Raw genomic sequence first — 25470 nt, 5'->3', positions numbered from 1 at the left:
ACCGCCTGCATCCAATTAACTAAGACTGCGCCACGCGTGCGATTAGTTTATGCCATAAACTTTATGGTGCAATATTAAGTTTAATTTTGACCAAAGAACAAGTCAAATGTACTCGTCGGCTAAGAAAAAACGTCCATATCAGTCCATAAGTAGTTTAGTATCAGGTGAACAAGAGAAAACTGGATGGAATGAACCTGCAGCTGCAGTAGGGTAGCCTATGATGCTGCGCACTTCTCGTTGTCACATGCAAATTGCAAGCAGCCTCCCACTGACCTTTCAACTTGATTTGACCTCTGAGTCCAGGTGGTCCCCAGCTAATGATGGAGAGTTTGTAACCAAATGGACCGTTATAGATTTTTAACTCTTGAGCGTGTAATGATCATTTTACACTCTCGAGTAATTTTGTGAAATTATAGCTTTTGAATGCTATATGTCATGAATTTATTTTTGCAAACCTTTGAACTTACAAGTCGCCCCATTTGGCTGTAGCCTTATGTAACGCCTGATTTATATTCTAGGCCTACTTGGTGCAGCATGGTGTTTTTAGTAAACTCTGTGAGAAACTGATAATGAAGCTGTATTCTGATGTTCAGTCAATATAGACCTACTTTAATTTCACCCAAACCAGTGACCCATCATGTCTTCAGAAGAGCTAATATAGCTGTTTCAAGGAAGTTTCCTTTATAGCCAGAGACTTCAGAGCAGCCAGATAATTGAGGAGATTGAGGACAAAATCCTAAATCTTCAGCAGGCAATGCACATACTTCACTATTTTACTTCATTTTTATATCTCTCCACCCTAACATTCTAATTCCACCAATAAAATCCTACAGATACAAATTCTAAATGAATATACTCCGACATTAATGACTTTTCTCACATCCTTTGACTTCCAAGCATACTTTTCTGTTATTGGGTAGGATAGCTATGTCTCCTGTTTTTAATAGCTCTGCTATGTAGGCCTACCCAATTGTCATATAGTTACACAATATACCCATTAATCCCTTACTTGATTAATAATACACTTTTATATTTAAAGTATCAACACTATCTTTATGCAACATAGCATTCAAGGCATTTATTTTAACTGCTGCTCTAATAGTATTAACTTCACACATGTAATACTGGATTTGCTAAATCTAATCTGACATCATCCTTCCTTATTAAAGTTGCACTCTGTAACTTTTGTTCTACTTTTTTGAACCTGAGTCTCCTGCACTGCACTGCACAGCTGCTTATTCAATAGAACCTGCCTGTTTGCTCTGGGGAGAAATTTAATTTTGATCTAAATATCTCAATAGAGCAACAGGGAGACCAAATACAAGCACTCTTATATAGGCTGCATGCATAGCAGCCACATTGGAAAGACATTGGGCCTCTTTCTTACTTCTGTCACATGTCTGGTACTTAGGTACCAACCTAGACGACTGTTGTACTTTTTCTAGCACTTTGATATTTTCACAAATGTAAAGTGCAATATAAATAAAATCCATAATTATTATTAATTTAAAGTGTGGTCTGATTATCAGACTCTGAAGCTTGATTATCAGACACAGTCCACTCAGAGAGTGGTCAGAGTCTAGCTCTGCTCCATATAGCCCTAATGCTAATCGGCATTAGAGCTATGGACCAGAGCTAGATAGGGTCTATATGGGCTGGATCCAGGCAAGCCTTGTGGTTCCTTGAGGGGGTTCCAAACATGGCCCTTATGGGTGTGTAACTCTGAGACTATACAAATGGAAATGGAAACCAAATTTGGTTCCATTATTTTGTACACTCTCTAAGTCATTTGTGTCATTGAAATTAAAAAAGTTTGAGAACCACTGTGCTAAATGGAATAGAGCCTTAAGGTCTCATTGTGAGGCACAATTTCTTTCCAATATGGCTGCTGACAGCAGCCTGCTGTGCACAAATCCAATTGTTTAAGTTAATTATATTGTATTACCATACTCCACCACACAGATTGGACAAAATAACATTTATTCACAAAGAAATGACAATAATGACAATAGAGCAATGACAACAATAGAGCTTTAACACAGAATTAATTATCAGAGAAAAGTTTCACCGTCCTGATCAGTGATCACTCATCCCCCTCCTTGACTTAGTTGACTATATTGCTCTCTAATTATCAATCATAGTTTAGTTTCCCTAACTTTATCTGTGGCTCTTCCAATCAATTCATGAAAATGTTTCTCCCATCCGTGTGCAATCCTGTAGGCCTACAGCGTGAATTGTCATTTCGGTAGCAGTGAGAGTGTTCCTCAGACTAGCATAGACAAACTAGCATTTAAGTTCAGCACAACGGCTTAGCAAACAAGTCCGGTTGGCGATCGACATCTGACAAGAAGGCCCGGCTAGTTCCTTCCGACCCATCGATAGCGCAGTGCAGAAGTTGTCGGCAGTAGACTATCCAACTCCTTCCGCGGCCGACGTCGGTGCGGTGTGCAGCTACCTTTATAACGTACACAGCGACACAGAGGAGACAGAACCAAACCAGAACCCGGGGTAGAGGGGTTCAGTGAAAGTGGACTGGTAGGTGTACCGGTGTGTCAGTGTGTCAGCAGCGACGCTGTAGAAGGACAGAGTGCCAGCAGGCCAGTCCAGATACACTCCTATTCGGTTGGAGAAGGAGGAGGGAGGAACAGGGAGGACAATAGTCTTCCCGTTGTGACAGACAGTGTAACTGTTGCCATGGATACCATCGAACACCAGACTCCAGGACTTGTCGTTGTTTCCAAACAGACCGACGGCACCCAGATCTCTTCTGTTGATTGCTCTGTGCGTCGCTGCTGTTGAGACAAGTCCACTGCACTCTACCTCCCAGTAACAACGTCCAGTCAGACCCTCGCTACACATGACCTGTTCCTTATCAAATCTGTCTGGATGATCAGGATACGGCTGCTTTTCCTTCACACGGGTCACCTTTCTGTTCTTCTCCGACAGAGAGAGCCTTCTGTTTATGGTGTTTTGGTCCAGTGTGAGTTCACAGGCATCTGATGGAGAGAAGAAGAAACAAAGCAGAACCAGTTTACAATCAAATATAACATACATCTACTACTACCACAAATACATTTTGTGTCAATCAATATTTAATATGAATTAATTATTTTCACATGAATATGTGACCAAAAACTGCAAATATTGTAGACGATCATCCGCATCAACACAATTCACAGTCGAGCAAAACAACCAACATGTAATTTCATTTCTGTCAATTTCTCTCTTACAGTACCTGTACCTTTCTTATGTTTTATTCTCCCTGCTGCTATGACACATCTTATCTGATCTGATCTTATCAGGTAATCAGCTGCATGCGTGATGGTTTGATTTAATCATGAATAAAACGGAAAACACACTTACACTTCCTCAAACCTGATTTCAGCCTCACAACTCCACCATGGTTGACACTGGGGATGGACGAAAAACAAAGTCAGGCCTGTCATATTGTCTTCGATAATAAAACAACATACATGTATACACAGGAACATTACCTTTAATCCTCCCAACACTAAAACATATCGTCATTACGTCACAATCGAAGACCAATTACACTCTGGCATTGGGTCCTTTAATCCACATATTTCTTACGGCATCATTGAGAGCTAGTTATACATATACACACCATGTACTCTGGTCCCAGCAAATCAGGCACAATTTGCTATTTTATTTGACAAATTACATATATATAGTATATGTATGACTAGCTCTCAATGATGACGTAAGAAATATGGTCATGTATGTAATCTGGTCCCAGCAAATCAGGCACAATTTGCTGTTTTATTTGCATACGCATCAAAAGTGGCGGGTTGGCTGGGACGGTGCATACGGACCGGGCGAAACTATTACTTGCGCGCTCTGCTTGCGCAAGTAATGATTCATAAGGACTCAATTTCCACACACAGCGCAACATACTATGTGAGCTTGTACATCTGCTATTTTTGAATAGCCAAATTATAAAACATCGATAAAGTGGCTAACATTATTGTGATGATATTATTGATTTATTACGTCAAGTACGTCACTGGCCATAAGGGGGTTTTAAGGGGGCATGACACTGCCTGATTATATCATTACGATACTGTACATCAAGTACACGCAGCAGTCTGGGGCATATTGTATTTATCCCTATTGTAGGCCTATTGATGTATGTCTCCACTCGCTCGCACAGCCTCGCACCACTAAACCACTAAAAAGTGACTTTACACAGATAATATCTTTGAATTTGTTAATCTGTGCATATAAAATAGTTATTCCCACTCAAATATCTATAGTGTTACCAACATTGTTCATGTGAAATAGGTTGTTTATGCTACGCTATGGGTGTCCCCGGGGGGCTGAGCCTGAAATCTGACCAGGGACAATTAAGGCACCTCAAGCCGCCGAGAAATGCAGAGGCCGGAGGTGACCGTGGGAGTGGGACTAGAGTGTGATATTGTGATTATGCAACAGTTTGAGTTACCCTAAAAACAAAAAAACACAGCAACTCAATTGCATTGTAACTACGATATTCGATAGAAATTAATACAGTTTTAATGCCATATTTAGCCAGTACGAACGCAAATCTGCCATCCAAATGACTAGTCTAACCTGCTAGGCCACTGAGACTAGTAGCCAGTGCTCAGTGTGCCTAGTTGCGTGAGTTTTCACTGAGACCACGTGATGTACAGTATCATAATGATATTTTCGGGACATCTCATTGGACCTTTGGCTTTAACCAATTTTGCTGGGGACCGCCTGGAACCCCCAACACTAATCCTACTAGAAAACATTGTAAACGAGTCTTTGCATACTTGAGAGTCTTGAGTTTCAGATCCTTCAGTCCATCAGACAACATCTTCACTATTTTTCGATTGTATTGATTGTAGCTCAGGTCCAACTCTCTTAAATGGGAAGGGTTGGAGCTCAGAGCCGAGGCCAGAGAAGCGCAGCCTTCTTCTGAGATGAGACAGCCTGATAAGCTACACACACACGCACATGCACGCACGCACACACACGCACACGGCAGAAAAAAATGACCCACCAAAATTTAAAGAGCACCCATATGTAATTGATTTTTGACATTCATTATTGGTATTACACTTGTAGCCTACAACAGTGGTTCCCGAACCTTTTCATGTCAAGGACCCCCGAATTGACACTCATTAGCCCGCGGACCCCAATTTAAAAATATATGCCGGGGACCAAAATAAGAGAATATTTTTACGGCACTAGCAGTGATTTTCAGCCATTTTCATTTCAAGGACCCCCAGATTCACCTGAATTAGGCTACCGTCCCCCATTTCTATCGCTGGGACCCCAATGTATATTGCTAATTCAAAGTTAATTTAATTCACTAAAGAGTGTACAAATGTACAGGGAAATTGGTATACCCATAGTATGTACACTCTCAGAGTTACAGACCCATAAGAGTCCATTTGGTTCATAACTATCATTTAGCTGAGGACCCCCTGTAACTCCCAGTTGGTATGAGAGATCCTATTTTTGTTTAAGAAGCGCCAATACATTTGAAAATAGATAGATTCTAAATACCGTCTCTGCTAGGAAAAAGATGCTGTCACCATGAGTGTGTGTGTGTGTGTGTGTGTGTGTGTGTGTGTGTGTGTGTGTGTGTGTGTGTGTGTGTGTGTGTGTGTGTGTGTGTGTGTGTGTGTGTGTGTGTGTGTGTGTGTGTGCGTGCGTGTGTGACGCTCCAGAGTAGACATTCCATTCAATGGAACTCTTTTGTTTCTCACAGCTGAGCTGAGTGAGGTCAATCACCCAGCTGCAGGTCTTGGTGATTGACCTCACATTGAGCACTGACCCTGACCCTGACACTGACACACACACACACACACACACACACACACACACACACACACACACACACACACACACACACACACACACACACACACACACACACACACACACACACACACACAGTCAACAGATTTAGTCGACATCGACAGTATGGAGGATTATTCAATAATGTATAATATATAACACATAAGTAATGCTTATTGTAAAATACAATAGCCTGCACTTATGATGTGTTTATCTGTCAGAGATCAATAGCCAGTTTTCTGTCATTCACAGCACAGGAATGAGAAGATCAAGTTGTCTAACACAGAGAACTCACATGGCCCCTCCACTCTGTATTGAAACAGTTGATATGTGACAAATAGGTGATACAGTACATCTTTAACTGCCTCTAAATTAAAAACTAAAACTAAACAGAAGTTAAGAGCTCCAGATTTCAGAGTTTTCTTACACGTTGCAAAGTTAGTAAATGAGACATGTTCTCATGTAATATCTGTCATTAGTCATGTGTTACGTTGTTCTTAATTTTGTGTAATGTTGATAAAGCAGTTACTTTCAACTATACAAACACCAAATGGTATGATTTGTCATTCATTTTATCAAGATGCATTTTATGCTCCTAACAACAGAAGCAATAAGGAGGAGAAAAGAGGACATTGGAATTTGGAAGCAGTTCACAGTGACTAGAAAATAGAGAAAAGGTTAAGGAAAACTATTGTATTGCTGATCATTCTATGATTCTAGCATTACCTCTGAGGGGGAAATGATCAAATCAGTTGAACAGAAACAAGAGGGTCCACCATTCAGTCTGTTTGTCTTTTGAGGACAAAATGGTGAATCACGGTGGTGCGTGGTGTCACGCAACATAATGGAAATGTTGCCCTAAATTCACATGAGTGAAGAAGGACAACTATTCTTAATTCTGATTAATTGAAAATGGAGGACCCTGATGTAAACAAGTTTTCAATCAAACTACAGCTATTTTCTGCCTTTTCAATGATCGTCTGTGGTTCAGGAATACTAACCTGAGTGCCTCCAGTCTACAGTGTGAACTCCCCAGTCCACCACACAGAAGTTTTACACCTGGATCGCGCAGATCGTTGTTGCTGAGATCTAGTTCTCTCAAACTAGTGGAGTTGGAGACGAGAACTGCAGATAACTCTTTACAGCACCCCTCTGACAGGCCACAGCCACTCAGTCTGAAGAAACATTAGTGACATAGACAAATACAATGTTAATACCTTTTGTTCTGTGATCACTTATGCTCATTTAAATGTAATTCATTCCTTGTCTTTAATAATAATAATATTTTTCACCGTTAACTTCTGAGTAATATCAGATGCACTCAGCTACACCCTGGCAAACTACTGTCAATAACATCACGTGAACACTGCTACATTGACCTAATGTACTCTCATCTGTTGCACACAACTACAAGCTGACAAACTGATGCCGATGCACGTGAAGGCCAGGTACGAAATAAATTCCTAGCATTCCTTTGTTTGTGTCCATGGTCTATCTCCCTGTTTCAATTGTCTTTGAGCTGTGCTCCTTATGCCCCCCCCCCCCTGCCCCCCCTACAACTACAGCCTTTCCATTGCTCATCTGTTGAACAGGAATACTCGCCTGAGAGTCTGCAGTCTGCAATGTGGACTCCTGAGTCCAGCACAGAGCGATTTCACTCCAGAATCCTGCAAATCGTTGTTGTTGAGGTCTAGTTCTCTCAAACTAGAGGAGTTGGAGCTGAGAGCTGCGGATAGCTCCTCACAGCAACTCCCTGAAAGCTTACAGCCACTCAGCCTGAAGAGAAATTAGTGGAGAAAATGGATGCTGAATTGGAAATGGCCAACCTTGATATTTGCACTTTAGCTTTGTTCTTCCTGTTTCTGTATATGTTTAATATTATTTACGATTGCTATTGTCTCTTATCCTATCCACACTTTTCCTGGGCTGTGTGTGCGCCACTTCCTGTCGATTTCATTGGATATCATTGTTCATCTGACCAGTTTTATTGGATTTCATTGGATCAAATCGACAGAAAGTGGAGCACACAGCCCAGGAAAAATGAGCTTAGCATAAACAGTCATTTTTTAAACATACTTGTATGATTGAGTGTGACAATTCAATCTCTTGAATCTTGAGCCGTTTCAGGAATACTGACCTGAGTGTCTCAAGTCTACTTTGTGGATTGGCGAGTCCATCAAAGAGCAGAGTCACATCTGATTGTTGCAAATCATTGTAGCCCAGGTTCAATTCTCTCAGACTAGAGGAGTTGGAGCTGAGGACGGACGACAACTCCTTACAACATTTCCCCGAGAGGCTGCAGCCACTCAGCCTGAAGAAACATTAGTGATACAGGATCAATGTAATGTTTGTATTTTATATATATATATATATTATATATATATATTTTCTTGTAAAAAAAAAAAAGATCACGTGACATTTCTAGTTATTAGGGCTTCACTGGAAGTCAGCACACAATTTTAGCTTCACTTTTTATTAGAGGACTCAGTGGGAGTGAGCGCATTCATGATATCCTTCACTGGTCTATAGTCCACACTGTTGCCTTGCATTAAGAGCAAACATTTGTAATATATTTCATATTATTTACAATATTGTCAGCCATCACCAAATCCAGAAAAAAGAAAAGTACATTTATCAGATTTAACTCTTTTCATCTGTTCAACAGCTTAAAGAATATTGACCTGAGTGTCTTCAGTCTACAGTTTGGACTCCCCAGGGCAGCACACAGCAGCTGTACGCCGGAATCCTGCAAATCGTTGTTACTGAGGTCCAATTCTGTCAGGCTAGAGGAGCTGGAGCTGAGCACTGCAGATAACTCCTTACAGCACCTCTCTGAAAGCTTACAGCCGCTCAGCCTAGAGAAACATTAGTGATAAAATCTATGTTTTTCTGTAAAAGACCACATCATTTAATATTCAATGTATACAGTTATTAGTTTAAAAAAAGCACATTTTACAAATATAATGTTATATTAAATGTTTCAATTAGTGATTATTAACTCGATTGAAATGATCAAATTATTTGAATTGTTTTCACACCATAATTTTGTTTGTATGTCTATCTGTTAAATAGTTCTGCCTGAACTCTACTGTAGATGTGAGGGCCACCTAGCGGTCCCCAATACTCTGGTAATGATAAAGGAATCAAAGTATAGCCTAAATATGTATTTACTTTAACAAATAGAAATCCATTCAGATTTCCCACCGCCCCAATCGTATGTATCTGAGTCAGGATATACTGTATGTGTTCATACTGACCTGAGAGTCCGCAGTTTACAGTATGGACCCAATAGTTCCGCAGAGAGCAAGTTCTCTGAATCCTGCAGATCGTTGTTGCTCAGGTCCAATTCTACCAGACTAGAGGAAATGGAGCTGAGAACCGATGAAAACTCCTTACACCATTTCTGTGAGAGCTTACAGCCACTCAGCCTATAAGAACAAGAAATGAAATAGAAAACATGTTGTGTTTTCAAGGTCACTTTACTGAGTTTCATGATTTATCCTTAGTAAGTAAGACTGGTTATGAGGTTAACAGTGTCAGGTCCACTGGCAAGTGGCAATAATGCATGAAAAGCTATTCACATATTTTAAATTATTTACATTTGTTATTGACAGGATTTTCCTCCAACCCACGAGATCAGAAAACAACAATAACTCAATTCATCAGGGGAAACTCCACGTGTATTAAGTCAGGATATGAATGGTCATCTAATTCAGTTTCATGCATACCTTTCTTTTTTCAAATCATTTTTTACCCCTTTTCCTCCAAATGTAGTTGTTTGCCAATTGATTCCTCCCCACACACATTTGTCACTGCTGTCGTTTCCTACTGACTCACCTGACACTGACAGTGAGGAGCCCCCGCCAGGAGGACGTAGAGCCTTCGTCCTACTCCTCCCGCCCAACACTCCCCGCTGACAGGTGCCGCCCCAGGCAGCCCGTATAGTTTCATGAATACTGACCTGAGTGTCTCCAGTCTACAGTGTGGACTCCGGAGTGCAGAGAGCAGCTGCACTGAATCCTGCAGATCAGTGTTACTCAAGTCCAACTCTCGCAGTCTAGAGGAGTTGGAGGTGAGAATAGATGATATTGCCTCAAAGCTTCTCTTTGAGAGGTTACAGCCGCTCAGCCTGAAGAAACAATAGCGATAAAATCAATTTATGTTATTTTCTAACCTGAAAAGAAAGATGACTTAATATAATACAAGTATCCAGTTATCAGTTGACCTACAGAGCTGTATTGGAGGCTTCAACAACTGGCAGCAGCTTCAGAAGAGCCTCTTCGGAAGCAGAGTATTTCTTCAGATCAAATACGTCCAGCTCCTCTCCTGATGTCAGCAACATGAAGACGAGAGCCGACCACTGAGAGGGAGAAAGTTTGTTGGTGGAAAGACTTCCCAGCCTCAGGTACTGTTGGATCTCCTTCTCCAGAGAGTGATCATTCATCTCATTCAGGCAGTGGAACAGATTGATACTTCTTTCTATAGTGGGGTTGTCTCTGATCTTTTTCTTGATGTACTCAACCGTTTCCTGATTGGTCTGTGACTTCTCTGGGATACTTTCTGTACGTTCCAGTAGTCTTGGTAGGAATGTCTGATTGACGGACGAGAGACCGAGCAGGAAACGAAGGAAGACGTTCAGGTGTCCATTTGGACTCTGTAAGGCCTTGTCTACAGCACTCTTGTAGAGCTGATTTATCGTAGGGTTTTTTGACTTGGACCGCTTGGGTGCCTGTGGATCTGAGAGAAGGTTGACACCAGTGTTGACGAATTGGAGGAAGACATAAAGCGCAGCCAGAAACTCCTGAATGCTCAGATGTACAAAGAAGAACACCCTGTTCTCCGACCCACGCTCCTCTTTAAAGATCTGTGTCAACACTCCTGAGTACACTGATGTATCTCTGATATCAATGCCACACTCTGTCAGGTCTGCTTCACTGAAGATCCGGTTGCCCTTATGCAGCTGTTCAAAAGCCAGTCTTCCCAGAGACAGAATGCCCTGGCTATTGTCTGTATCACACTGAAACGCAATGAAGTGGATGAACATCTCAGTCTGGTTCTTTGGCAGCACTCCTTTCTCTGCTGTTCTCAACATGTTCTCCAGGACTCCAGCAGTGATGCAACAGAAGAGTGGAAACTGACACATGGTCTGGAGGCTTCGTGATGTTTTGATGTGTGCGATGATTGCCTTGGCCTTCTTTTCATCACTGCAACTCTTCATGAAGTACTCCTCCATCTGGGATTCAGTGAATCCTTTCACCTCTGTCACCCTGTCAACATACTGCGAGGGTATCCGATTGGCAGCTGCAGGCCGTGTAGTTATCCAGATGAAAGCAGAGGGAAGGAGGTTTCCCTGAATGAGGTTTGTAAGGAGAACATCCACTGAGGTTGGCTTCGTAACATCAGTCCAAATCTCATTGTTCTGGAAATCAAGAGGAAGCCTACATTCATCTAACCCATCAAAGCTGAAAGCAACTCGGGCCCCCTTTAAAGTGCAGATTCCTGCTGCCTCGATTTCACCAAAAGAGTGACGAAGGAGTTGCACCAAGCTGAACTTCTTGTCCTTCATCAAATTCAGCTCTTGGAAAGTGAATGGAAACATGAAGTGCATATTCGGTTTGGTTTTGCCTTCTGCCCAGTCCGAAGCGTACTTCTGAGTTAGGGCTGTTTTACCCATGCCAGCATCTCCCTTCATCAACACTGTTCTGATTCTATCTTGTCCAGGTAAAGGTGTATAGACGTCATCTAATTTCATTGTTGTTTCTGTTCTGGATGGTGTCCTGACCAGACCAGTCTCCTTGCTGGACGCCGTCTCAATCTGTTTGACTTCAGGCTCATTATTGGCCTCTCTAGTCCTGACCTCTGCGATGTGGGGCTCGGTGAAGTGCTCGTTCAGAAGTGTCGAGTTGTACTGAAACTTCTTCATCAGAATAGACTTGAGTTGTTGCTGCCACACAGGAGCGAGAGTTTCTAAATGAACAGAGGACACCAATGTTATGGTAAATGTGGTCCTCAAATGAGCATTGAGCAGTGTTGGAAAAAGTACTAAAATGTTTTACTTAAGTAAAAGTACAAAAGTATTGGCATGAAAATGTACTTAAAGTACCAAAAGTACAAAGTACTCATTATGCAGAATGTCCCATTTCCAGTTTTTAACTTTTCAAATGTTATTAAATTGTGAGCTTGTAGATCGGCTATTTTCAAATGGCCAAAATATATATACAGTATAGGGCTGTGGTTAATATATGTTTTGTAATAATAATCCAAATCTACAAAGTGAAGTAGTAACTAAGGTTTTCGAATAAATGTACTGTAGTGTAGTACAATATTTGCCTCTGAAATGTAGTGGAGTAGAAGTAAAAGTACAGTACTGGACATTGGAAAGACTACGCACGGGTATATAAGGCCCAGGTGTGCGTGATTGCACTGGTTTTACTTGATCAACATCGCTTACGAGCAACGTCGATGTGGAGAGATAGTCTCCTTCAGAGAAGGTTACAGAAGGTTTTACTGTTCTCCTCAGTGGTGTAAAATAATAAGTAGGCCTACATTTACTCAAGTACTGTACTTAAGTACTAGTACTTACCTTGATTCCACTACATCCACATCCACTACGATTATTTGAAAACTTTTGTTTACGAGTTACTTTGTAGATTTTGATTATTATTACAAAATGTACATTAACCACTTCAGATCCTATATACATTTCGGCCATTTGAAAATAGTCGATCCACAAGCTCACAATGCGCCGTGATGGGATGCATTGTGAGCTTGTAGATCTGCTATTTTCAAAAGATTGTCATACAATTATAATGAATAAAACAGTGAAATGGGACATTCTGCATAATGATGAGTACTTTCTACTTTTAGGACGTTAAGACATTTTTGATAGTGATAATTTTGACTTTTACTCAAATCAATTTCTAATTCCGAACTTTTACTTGTAACAGAGTATTTCTACATTGCCATATTGATACTTTTACTTAAGTAAACAAGTAGTAGTGAATAAAGACTGTCTTACTGCTCTCCAGATTGTCAGCCAGGTCATCCTGCCTCAGACTCCTCAGGAAGCACTGTGTGATCTCCAGAACTGCCTCTCTGAATCTCCTCCTCTGCTCCTCCTCACCATCCACCGACTCCTCCTCCCTCAAACACTCTAAGCATTCTGGGAAATCCGTCGTAAGAACCTTTTGGATCCGCTCCAGGTCGTCCTTCAAGAACTCGCCGAGATTCTCCTCCAGCAGCTGAAATGCAAAATGATAAAGTTACATTTCGATAATCCTGGATTCAAAAGTACATTTTTGATATTGTGTCTATTCCGAACAACTAACCATTTTTCATTTAATTTGTACTCTGTGGTAGAAAATGTAGAAAAGGTGTTGTTTTACACTGACTCGCCTTAAATATGGATGCCAGGTCTGTTTGTTGCTCCTGAGAAGACTGACCACTGTGATCCTGGGAGCTCTCTTGGTGGTTTCTGTGGGGAAACATCGCATTTGGTATATAGTCTTTTTTTATTGGCCAAAATATTGTCTATATACATGCATTCATAAATCCACTTGCTGACCAGCTGTCAGTATTGAGCAATGTTTTTATAGGGATTTATATGTGACCCTACCATTGACATCCTATAAAGGCAAAAATGTCAAACTTTCCTTATGCTTTAAGTAGCATGTGACATGTCAAACTAGGGGGTTTTCATGATTTTGCATTAGTTTTGCACAAAAACACTCCTTGGGCTAAAAACAGCCATAGCCACTTGCCCAAAATGTGCTGACCTCATCACATTTGTGCTGACTTCATCACAATTTACAATTTACAATTTAGGCATTTAGCAGACGCTCTTAATCCAGAGCGATTTACATTAAGCAGGAACAAAAAAGCATGGGAATACATCACATAAAAGCATTTATCATGAAACATGCGTAAGCTAAGAAAGTAACAGTGGAATATCTATATTATGAGACTATACATATAAACTATATATCTATACTACTATGTTATACATATGTACTATGGCGTGCTATGACTATATACAACGCAATTATAGTGCTGTCTACATAACATGCTATAAGTCTATCAAATGCTATCTAAGTCTACCGAAATGCTATCTAAGGGGGTAGGATAAGTGCTATGGGCCATGATGGAGTCTGAAAAGGTGGGTTTTCAGACTACGGCGGAAGATTGGGAGTGATGCTGCAGTTCTGACTGCAATGGGAAGTGCATTCCACAGTTTTGGAGCCAGAAGGGAGAAGAGTTTGGGACGTGTGGAGCGTTGTCCCGGCGTTTCACAGTTGTCAAGACGGCTATGGCCGTTTTTAGCCCAAGGACGAGTGTTTTTTTGTGCAAAATGAATGCTTGGAATGGATTCAGAATCATGAAAACCCCCTAGTTTGACATGTCACATGATACTTAAAGCGTAAGGAAAATTTGACATTTTTGCCTAATATAGGATGTTTTAAATCTGAAATGTATGAAGTTATTTTCAACAGCATCTTGCAATGGGTCTGGTCCACAAGATTCGATACACCACCAAGATACCCATGTACCTGTCTAAATACTTCCTTAATGTAAACAAAGTCCACACCCACAACACCAGAGGGAGTGCAACAAACCATGTACAACCCAGATTCGGCACAAACAAGGGACTAAATTCTTTTCGCTCCTATGCCACCAAAATGTGGAACGCCCTACCAACAGTCATTAAGACATGTGAATCCCTTGACTCCTTCAAAACCGCTCTCAAAGGGCACCTACGGATGGCTGCAATTCGAAACTGGCCTCTGTAAAATCTGAATCCCCCCCACCCCCCCACCCCATTTCCCTCACTGTATATTGTATATTTTCCCAGTGCTTGTATATTTTCCCTTTTTTGCTTCCCATATGATGAATTCCTGTTCTGTTCTTTAGCTACATAGAAATGTCTATTTGTATGTCTCTAAATGGTTGTATGTCTTTAAATGTTTTGATGAATTGAACAATGTGGACCCTGTTGTAAACAAGTGTAATGCTTAATTGGGTCGTCCACTCACAGTTGACAGTCTTTGTATTGAGTTTGTGCTTAAAATGTACTGTAAATTCTACAAACTGTTAATAAATATTTCAATCAATAAAAAAAAAACCCGTCATAATGGAAACCTATTCTCTCAAGTTTTCCTTGTGACACGTGACATACTGTATCTTATGGGGAAAGATTTACATTGATTACATGTCGTTAATATGACATAAATGTAAAGTTCTATAAAGTAACAATGCCATTCGGGAGTGCTTTGGATGAAAAGGTTATTTACCTTCTTTGCTGAAGACGATTAGATTTTCCCCACCGCTTTGCCATGCTTCTCTTTAACTGACTGCTGGCACGCACGCACGCGCACACACACACACACACGCGCACACGCACACACACACACACACACAGAGTCAGAGTGAGAGCCAAACTCAGTTCACTGCAAGCCCACATTTGGTTAACGCCAACATAACGTTGCTAACGGGTGGAAACATGTCCAAAGCTTTTCAGGATTTAAATTAAAAAGAAATATCTGTAGATTTGTCTTTCTTTTTTGTTACTTTTGTTTTGTGTGACGCTGTGGTATGACAAAGTAAGGCATCTTAACAGGAGACAAATAAAAAGCTAAAATGTGGAGATAAGAGGTTAATTTCCGCCCCGACAGCGACAATACATTTATAAATGTGAGAACAATACAACCCCCCGCCCCCACTTATGACGCGTGCACGCATGTGTGCAAATTAACACTTAAGTTGTGGGTCATAGTTCAATAGTTTCCCATTCTAATAGTTTCCTGTTCGTTTGGATACAGCCAGGATAGGTGGGCACTAGGGACATCTGGGCACCTCAATGTAAAAGAAAATCCAAAATGTTGAAAAAATAGAATAGGCCTATTTGAAAAATGGTCTTAAGTAATGTAAAGTATACAATGATGTGAATATATACATGGTACAACATGGACATACAGGTTTTCTAGCAATTGTAGAAATATTAGACCTTTGTTGAAGCAAGTTCTAATCATGTTTACATTTTGGACAAAATAGCCAATTTTACATTGAGGTGCCCTGTTAGTGTTAGTTTAGCTCTCTTCTCTTTCAAATTCAGACCTTTCCTCAGCAGTAGTAGCCTCAGGTTCATTGTTGACCTCTGTACGGTCACACGAGGACTGGTCACTCTCCATGGGGACGCTAGAGGCTACAGGAGACTCTGGTTTCTCCTGATGGACCCTGACAGGATGAAATCCAACATGAAACATTTGGAACACTTTCTTTTTTTGTTTATCCCACGATTTATTTGACATTTTTTTTTTGCAGCTAGCATGGGGGTGAACAGTCTTAATGTTAATTTAAATTGAGACATTCATCTAAATTGACATTAAAAAAGGCAGGCACCCGTGCGCACACACACAATCACGAGGCTAAATCAACATTTTTACCTCTGATCAGTAGAGTACTGTTCATCGTCACTCTTCATGGAGTCACAGCTGGGCGCAGGAGACTCTGGACTCTTCTGTTGAACCCTGGTGCAAAGAGAAGATAAACACTATTTACTTTATTTTTCATTGAACCGTACAGTTCTATGTGGAATCTACAGTCCCGTCCCGTCACTCGACTACAAATTAAAAGTTTGTACAGTCGACATAGCACATCATAAATGATACAACAGTGTCCTACCAAAGTAGAGAAAATAGCTAATCTAGAAGCTTGTATGTCTACATATTTTAAAGGAATTTAAGGTTTAAAGTTTAAATGAAAGTGATTAAACGCTTTTTCTTTATATACATTTCCTGATGTGGTGAAATCCAAGGTCTGTGCTGAAGAAAGGCTGGAAGGTCCAGGCGGTTCATCTTCCTTCGGGTCAATTTATTGGTAAGAAACATTACATTGGTATTGGTTACATGGAGTCCCTCTCTCAGTGATCACGGAGCGGGAGTCACCTATACCTTCTTCTTCCCATTTCTTTTATACGGGCCGACTGTCTATTATATGCATGTGATTGTTGCTTCCTGTGACATCAGACATCACACAAGGTTGTGAGCTTGTAGATCGGCGATATTCGGCATGTAATCAGGACTAAAATCAGCCATTACGCCGCCATATAGGGCCCGCCAAAATACATTTTAGTAAAAAATGACTAAAATCTTATGATATTTAGTCGACTAAAACTAGACTAATACTAAGCCTAAGATTTCAGTGAGATGAGTAAAATGCCAATGTCAAAATCAACACTAGTAGAAGAGGAAAGTTACAGCTTTAAACGACCGACTAACCAACTTGAGGGACGAGAGGCCTTTTCACCAGACGTGGTGTTTGCCGTTTCCTCTGCCCTCTTCTCGGTCGTGGAGGTGAGGTTGAGCTGCTTGATGAGGCTGCCGATCCTTGTACCCACTCGGCCCACTGGCACCACGCAGCTTTAGTTTTTAGGGGCGGAATAACAATTAAAACATCTGACTAAAGCATGACAATATGTCAACAAGTAAGTGTGCAAGGTGATAAATGACAGACTTTAGAAGCAGGTGTTACGAGCATATGTGAAAGCAGTAGGGTTAGGAAGGACAAACAAACTGTTTTTGATGATGTGGTATGGGAAACGCCTAAAGCCTGATTTATTTACACACAAATAGCAGATCTACAAGCTCACAACGTAATCTACAATTAACGCGTCACATTTGTGACGCGTTAATTGTGAGTTTGTTGATCACGACATGGGTATGCAACTAAGTATAGACTGGGGGTATGTGCATGCATAAAGTGAGTGGCAAATTGAGGGGGAAAATGTTGTTTAGTATAGTGCAATCTATAAATCAGGCTTCTTTTTTGGTCCAGGGCTCCCCTGTAAATGACCCTTTTCATCTACGGCACCCCTGAATTACATTTACTTTACAGCACCTTGCATTTATGTCAAATATGTAAATCTTTCACCCTAAGATACAGTGTTCAAGGTTGTACTTTATTGTTAAATCTTACAGGTACATAAGAGTAAAACTTATTTTTGTTTTGGCTTCCTTACAGCAGCAGCATAGATAGCATAACATTCAAAACAACAAAACCACAGCAAGCACAGCAAACAAGAATAAAGAAAAGAGTGCAAGAAAGAGCAATCAAAGTGTAAAAACAATAGTAACATGTTTCCCTGTAGTAGCAAAGTTAGGTCAACTTTTTGTGAACAGCTTCACAGTAGGTTATGTTCCACAACACAATTCCAGCACTGAGGTGTGAACTAACTGCAGATCCATTGTTCGGGACCCCGGGAGCTTGCTGGGGGGAGGGGAGGGGACGAGTGGGGGCTGTTGTTGCCAGTGGTTGTTGAGGTGGAGGGGCTGATTTCCTCTGCTCCTCAAATCTGTAGTAAACATGGTTTAACTCGTCGGGAAGTGAGGGGGATAAATCATTGTCTTTTGTGGAGGGAGTGGGTTTAAAGTCAGTGAGGGTTCTCAAACCCTCCCATAGGTTTTGGCTGTTGTTGGTGAAGAAATGGGCTTCAACACCGTTGGCATATTCCCTTTTAGCTGTTTTCAAAACTTTGCGCAGAGCATACTGTGTGTTTTTTCTCTTCCTCATGTCCAGATCTGAAACCCATGTCTCTCATGTATTATGTGTCTTGAGTAAAACTCGAGAGAATATCCATATCATTATGAGAGTTTGAAAATAACTTTTATACTTTTAACCACTTAAAGCCACTAGCGTTCCTATTCTGGGGGGAACATTCACTAAAAATAGCCGATCTAGAAGTTGTGAGCTTGAAGATCGGTTATTTTTGGTGAAGAGACTTGGTGTACAGTTGAAAAAGTACAGTGCTTACTGTGCTGTGCAACTTGATCAGGTCCGTTTCCCAAAAGTTAGATTTAACTTTTCACTGAATTGATATTGATCAATTGAAAATTTGAAATATTATCAAAGTATGCTGAGGCACCCCCTGGTTTTGCGTCACGGAACCCACTTTGAGAAACCCTTACAAGCTCACAACTTGTAGATCTTGTGAGCTTGTAGATCTGCTAAAGTTCTCCCCAGAATAGGGATGTTGGGGTTCAAAATCACAGAGATTTGGCAAACCCCCTGTAGTAACTCTGAGGACCCCCTCTTGAAGACCACTGTAAATCTAGATGTTCATCCTTACCTCTCTGCTTGGGCGTGGCCCTCATGTTCTTCAGACAGAGTGGGTTCAGACGCTGGGGCCCCCTCCTCTCTCTCCATCAGAGTGGGTTCAGACGCTGGGGCCCCCTCCTCTCCCTCCATCAGAGTGGGTTCAGACGCTGGGGCCCCCTCCTCTCTCTCCATCAGAGTGGGTTCAGACACTGGGGCCCCCTCCTCTCTCTCCATCAGAGTGGGTTCAGACGCTGGGGCCCCCTCCTCTCTCTCCATCAGAGTGGGTTCAGACGCTGGGGCCCCCTCCTCTCCCTCCATCAGAGTGGGTTCAGACACTGGGGCCCCCTCCTCTCTCTCCATCAGAGTGGGTTCAGACGCTGGGGCCCCCTCCTCTCTCTCCATCAGAGTGGGTTCAGACGCTGGGGCCCCCTCCTCTCTCTCCATCAGAGTGGGTTCTGTTGTCGATTAAATAATCCTGCAAAGATGAAGGAATGACAAAGTGAAGTGTTGAGAATTTATTCCATCAGCCCTTCCATCATTCCATCCGGGCGCAAGCCTCCTCAACCCCATTCTCAGACAGTCCATATAGTCTTGTCCTAACAGAGATGCCACTCTGAATATCCATATACGGATCTGCGCTAAACATAAGGGCCACACACAAAAGTATACCTTTGCTGACAGTGTGGAGGAGTCAAGTCAGCTGTTGGATTGACAGCTGCATGAATTATATAGACTGAGCACATTGGTGAGCAAAGAGACTTAATGGAAGGAAGATAAATACACAATAATGCATATATCTGGCACTGTAGTTGGCATTCTAAAATTCCCATTACAGTCCACAGTTTTTTTGTTTTTGTAAATGAATAATCAAATATTAATTTACATGCATTTATAGAATGACAAATTGATTGAAAGCAAGTACATGTTGAAAGTAACACATTGAGACAGGAACTATTTGATTTAATGATCGAGATGTTACATCGGCATATTGATTATATGTGGACTATAACTATGGCAACCAAAAAATCTGTATGGTACTGATAAGGGAATATAACCACATGGACTTCAGCCAAAGAAATATTTATATCAGTATGGTACTGATAATGGAATATAACCACATGGACTTAAATAGTGTCCTTTCTCTCTGTTTTCAGTTGACCCACAAGTCTATTTGGTTAATGTGTCTTCCAGCTATCTTCATTGGGCTGTTGGTTCCAGTGTTCAATGGCTCCCACATGAGTGTGTGCATGTGTATCTGTGGCTTGGTCTCCTGCTGTGGCAAAGTCTCTTGGTGTCATTCATTCACCTTTACCAGTGGTGGAAAAATAATTCACACTTTTTACTTAAGTAAAAGTCTCAATGGGGTACTTTTACATCTATTCCACTATATCTCAGTATCAATTATATTGTAGGCTACTTTTACTGCACTACAATTATGAGTCCACTAGATGGTGCACAATATCCGCATTGAATGAGAAAGATACAGGCACCAGGCAGAACAGGGTTATGTGTGTACAACAACTAACTATAGTCCCATACCCCAGTCTCGTCCATTTGAAAATAGCTGATCTACAAGCTCACAATGCGTCGCATCGCAGCACATGGTGAGCTTGTAGATCTGCAATTTTCAAAAGAGTATTATACATTTGAAAACTTTAAATGGGATATTCTGCACAGTGAGTACTTTTGGCACTTTAAGTACATTTTGAAGCCAATCCTTTTTTGACTATTTCTCAAGTTTTTTTTTAAATTACCTACAGACTTTTACCTGGTAACAGAGTATTTCTATATTGCAGTATTGATACTTTTACTTAAGTAAAACCTTTTCCACCACAGTATCATATTCATCCAAGCTGTCAGACAGAGACTTTATGCATGACTCATCATGAATGGAATGCTGATTGTTAATCTACTGTTAACACTGTGTTAAACTTTGTCCTATTGTCTTTATTGATGTTGTTTGCATCCACTAAGGATCAAATGATCGGTCTGACCTGTGTGCAATCCTGGACTCATGAGATGCACATAAATACTAGCCTACAAGTTGAACAAAGTGCAGTGGTGGGGAAAAAGTACCCACTTTTTTCCTTTTCTTTCTCTCTTTTTTTTTTGAGGGCTCCTATATACAGGTTTAATGTTTGTTTAATGTTTGTTTTAAAAACGCCATTGACAATGAAGGGAAAATTTAGATAATCTTAACACAAACATTAAATGCCATTGACAATAAAGATAATTTAATTGTTTGTTTTGACACCGTTTGTTTTACATCACCTAATCATATATAGCAACATGAGTTAAACTTTAATATATTAGCACCCCTCACTTCACACAGGTGTGATTTTTTTAAAGTATCAATACTGTAATATAAATTAGCAATACTTTGTTACAAGTAAAAGTTCGTAATTACTAATTGACTTGAGTAAAAAGGAAAAAAGGATTGCTATCTAAATGTACTTAAAGTTATGTACTGTATGCTATTTTCAAAAGATTTTAAACCTGTGAAATGGGTACATTCAGAATGTACCCATTTCACAGGTTTAAAGCTGCTTCTTTTCACCTGACAGGGGAGAGTTTCCCCGGCCGGACATAGCGCGTGGAAGGAGCACGTTATTCCGACCAGTTCCGTTCCCCTCCACTGCCTCCCCCTGGCTGGCCAGAGGGAGGCAGTTTAGAGACCAGGATTACTGCATGTCTTTTGTGAGGGTACCTACCCTATAGGGGACATGGGGAGAACATGCAAACTCCACACAGAGGGGCTCTTTCGTTTCCCCAGCGGGAATCGAACCCAGGACCTTCCAGCTGTGAGGCAACAGCACTACCGACTGTGCCACCGTGCCCCCAAAAAAGAATACCAAATTTAAATATAAAAAATACATATACTGTATATCAGCCTGTCAGCTCAAACCCACAATGCAATAATGTTTCCAAGAGTGTTGCTGTGCACAAACGTTGGTAGCATTACAAATTAAATACAAAAAACGAAGAAAGTTTCCCATTCCAAGTGCATTTGTCTTATTACGTAACATCAGCGGCGCTATGCCAAAGCCCCCTCGGGTAAATATTTAAACTATTTTCAGCAATGGTACAATATTTTTTTCTGTGGGTATAGATCTGGTTCCTGGTCATTTTTTAAATTAGCTCTCAAATCAAAAAGTGTGGGTAGCCCTGCTTTACACCAATGATACATTGTGACATCACATGTTTATAGGAATGGATGTAATGTTTTATTTTGGAAAACAATCTATTTAGGCCTATTTATTCTATTTGACAATCACTGCACATAAAGCATACAAAATAAATGTTTCTGAACATTGCTGTACATTTTGACCTACACGTCAAAAACATACTACACATTTTTAAAACACTGCAACAATCTTGTCGCAAATGAATATCATATACATTTGTGCTATACACTGGTAAACATGAAATAACACACCATTTCTATCTATCTATCTATCTATCATATCACCATGTTCCTATTGTAGCACATTACACTTTAATATGATTAAAAATGTTACCCTGCAAGGCCTGCATCAAATGTGCAGGATTTGAGTAGTATCAGTATAGAATTCATAAATTGATAATATACAATGTAATGCCACACAAACATGTCATAAAACATCCCCTTTTAGGATCCTTACCTGGTGAATTCACACGCAGATCAAGTCAAAGCTGATCCATGTGCAGAGCGTGAGAGACACTGTAAAAGAAGACAACGTTTCTTCACCTTCATCGGTCCAGACAGAGTGTGCATGTGACTTGATGAGGGAGTGGTCACGTCCTTATTTCTCTCCAAAACATCTGTGCATCGTCAGTCTGCTCTGAAAACAGTGTCAGGTTACATTAGTGTATTGTTCCTGTTGTGACACTCATCTGTAAGTGGTGGAAAAGTTACTCACATTTGTTACGGAATAAAACATTTACTGGAGTAAAAGTATTGATATCAAAATGTATAGGCTACTTAAAGTACCAAAAGTAGAAAGTACTCATTGTGCAGAACGTGAAGTTTCAACTTTTCAAATGTATAAAATGTAAAAATCTTCAGAAAATAGCCGATCTACAAGCTCACAATGCAAAAGAGAAATTAGACGTTTGCCCGGGACCCAATGAACTAATGAAAATAGCAGATCTGTATACAAGCTCACAATGCGTCACTTCACACCTTGTTTCAGGCTTTCAGATCTACTGTTTTCACTACTCCTTCACTATTCCTGAAGGCAAGAACAGCATTCCTACTTCTCAAAAACATCTGGAGCTCTAGAGAGATACAACAACAAACAAAAATAAGAATATTTAACTCTAATGTAAAATCAGTCCTGCTTTATGGGGCAGAGACATGGAGAACAACAAAGACCACAACAAATAAAGTGCAAACCTTCATCAATAAATGTCTCAGAAGAATCCTGAAAATACACTGGCCAGACAAGATCAGCAATATAGACCTATGGACGAAGACCAAACAACTCCCAGCAGCAGATGAAATCGGACGAAGAAGATGGAGATGGATCGGGCACACACTACATAAGCCAGTGTCAAACACGACCAGACAGGCTCTGACATGGAACCCCCAGGGGAAGAGAAACAGAGGTCGGCCCAAAAACACCTGGCGGAGGGACCTCCAGGCAGACACCAAGAGGCTGGGAGGCACCTGGTCGCAGATAGAAAAGAACGCCAGTGACCGAGAACTCTGGAGGTCCCTTGTCGACGGCCTATACCCTGGAAAGGGTGTCAGGCGTAAGTAAGTAAGTTCACTATTCCTATATCATTTAGCTCTATCATCGAACTCCCTCAAGGACCCCTGGGGGTCCCTGGATCCCACTTTGGGAACCAGTGAGATATAAATGGTTAAACTGAAGTGACAGTGATAAAGTATCCTGCTGCACCCCTGGACTTGCATCAAGGCACCCTGCTCTATAGAGAGTAAAAAAAATCACACCCGTGTGAAGTGCAAGCAACTTGCAAGCAGTTGCAATAAATTGCAGTGGTCTGGACTGACCAGTGGCAGACCGGTGCCATTTTGGGATAATGGTTGTGTGACGACCCCAGGGCCTATGTCAAGGCAAATGTAAACTTTATCTAGACCTCCAATTTTGACTTTAACTGTGACTTTGTGACTGTGACTTTGTTTGTTTAACACATGTGTGTTAAACAAACAAAGTCACAGTCAAAGTCAAAATTGGAGGTCTAGATAAAGTTTACATTTGCCTTGACCAAAGCCATGACTAGTTCTTGTTCATGATTTTATTTTTTGCTGTGTTTTCACCACTGTCTTAAACTGCTTCAAAGGTAGGCCTACCTGTTGCTGAGAGGGGTGTGGGTTACGGCTTAATAGCCTATAGATGTGAGCAGGGGCTAGAGGGAGGTTGGGTTCTGGGCTATTTGAAAGTAGGTCTATTGGTATTGGTATATTGGTATGTTTAAAAGTATACTTTCAGTAATCGTTATACTGCAGTAATTATGTCCAGGGTTCCTGTTGGGACCCTGTCTTGAAGGGGGGAGTGTGACGGCCCCAGGGCCAGCTATGTCAGGGTTTGTGTGTGCTTTACTAATAGTAATCTGTCTTTCAGTGTGATGGGACCTGGTTGGAGAGTGATGGCAATCAAGGATTGGAGGCAGCTGGCCAGTGCCTCCAATCACTATAAAAGAGCCACCTTGCCAGTGGTCCTTTCTCTTTCACCTGGGCCACACCCGAGCATGGCCACACAGGGCATATTGTTTGTTTGACTATCACAAACTTGGCAGGGAAACTAAACTGCCACCACAAACTGAGAACCAGTTTTGCTCAAGCTAGCATCTGATTTGAAAACGGTCTTCCAAGTCAAGCAAGCACATGCACTACAATGTTATCAATGTTACCCCTGCCCTCTGGAATGCACTCCCCAAACATCAGGGATGCTCCCTCCCTCCCGCCTTCAAAACTGCACTGAAAACCCACCTGTTTAGAATAGCATTTCCAAGCTTATCGTGTACTGTTTTAATTCTTATTTTATTTGTTTCTGAGTGGTGCAACCACTCCTATAGACGGCTATGTGTGTCCCTGGGTCTGTCCCCATGGCTGGCTTGCACGAAAATAGCTTCTCGTTGGTTTGTCACTGTTGCGCAGCCAAACACAAACTCAGTTTTCCGGCCTCTGCTACAGAGCTGACAATGAGGTTATATCTTCCCTTCTTCTCTGGAGTCCTGCCTCAAAGCAGACCAGAGGTAGAAAACTGTCGTTCCCTGATGTCATCGCTAGGGCCACATGCATCAGTAAGCAGGAACCTGGGGATGGCAATGAATCAAATCAAATCACCTTAATTTATAAAGCACAACAATTTTCATTGTACCAAAGTGCTGTACAGACATTTCATCAACACCACAGATAGAGAGAACACAGCAAAAGACAATTACAGACAATGAAAGCACAATTATAAGCAAACTATATAAAAAAAATCAATCAATATACTGTTTAAAAACACAAACAGGGTCACAGGCAATCGAATGCTTGGGAGTAAAACAGCGTTTTAAGTCTGGATTTAAAAACGTCAATGGAGGACCTGAAAGTCTGGCGTGGCA

The 25470-nt window shown here is 41.1% G+C and overlaps 1 protein-coding gene across 3 annotated transcripts; it reads right to left on the bottom strand.

Annotated features, from left to right (window-relative positions):
• Positions 1-1963: 1963 nt before the first annotated feature.
• On the bottom strand, positions 1964-22706 carry LOC310854256 (uncharacterized protein). 3 transcript variants are annotated; one of them, XM_083758830.1, is made up of 18 exons: positions 22557-22706; positions 18947-19390; positions 17100-17240; positions 16266-16349; positions 15937-16056; positions 15114-15176; positions 13222-13300; positions 12845-13067; positions 10056-11793; positions 9788-9955; positions 9084-9254; positions 8508-8681; positions 7964-8137; positions 7429-7602; positions 6828-7001; positions 4794-4961; positions 3364-3410; positions 1964-2996 (listed from the first exon to the last, which is right to left on the bottom strand). In XM_083758830.1, exons 2-18 carry the CDS (start codon positions 19357-19359, stop codon positions 2458-2460), a joined length of 4650 nt encoding a protein of 1549 aa, XP_083614956.1. In that variant the 5' UTR covers positions 19360-19390; positions 22557-22706; the 3' UTR covers positions 1964-2457. The 3 variants fall into 3 exon arrangements, with proteins under 3 accessions (XP_083614956.1, XP_083614957.1, XP_083614958.1); XM_083758831.1 differs by having other exon boundaries at positions 18947-19370; XM_083758832.1 differs by lacking the exon at positions 9084-9254.
• Between the last annotated feature and the right edge of the window lie 2764 nt (positions 22707-25470).

This window comes from Protomyctophum parallelum (genome assembly GCF_964188405.1).
Source record: "Protomyctophum parallelum genome assembly, chromosome: 23".
In the NCBI taxonomy this organism is placed as follows: Eukaryota; Metazoa; Chordata; class Actinopteri; order Myctophiformes; family Myctophidae; genus Protomyctophum; species Protomyctophum parallelum.
Note: the sequence above shows the minus strand (reverse complement) of the source record. Positions and strands in the feature narration are given on the sequence as shown.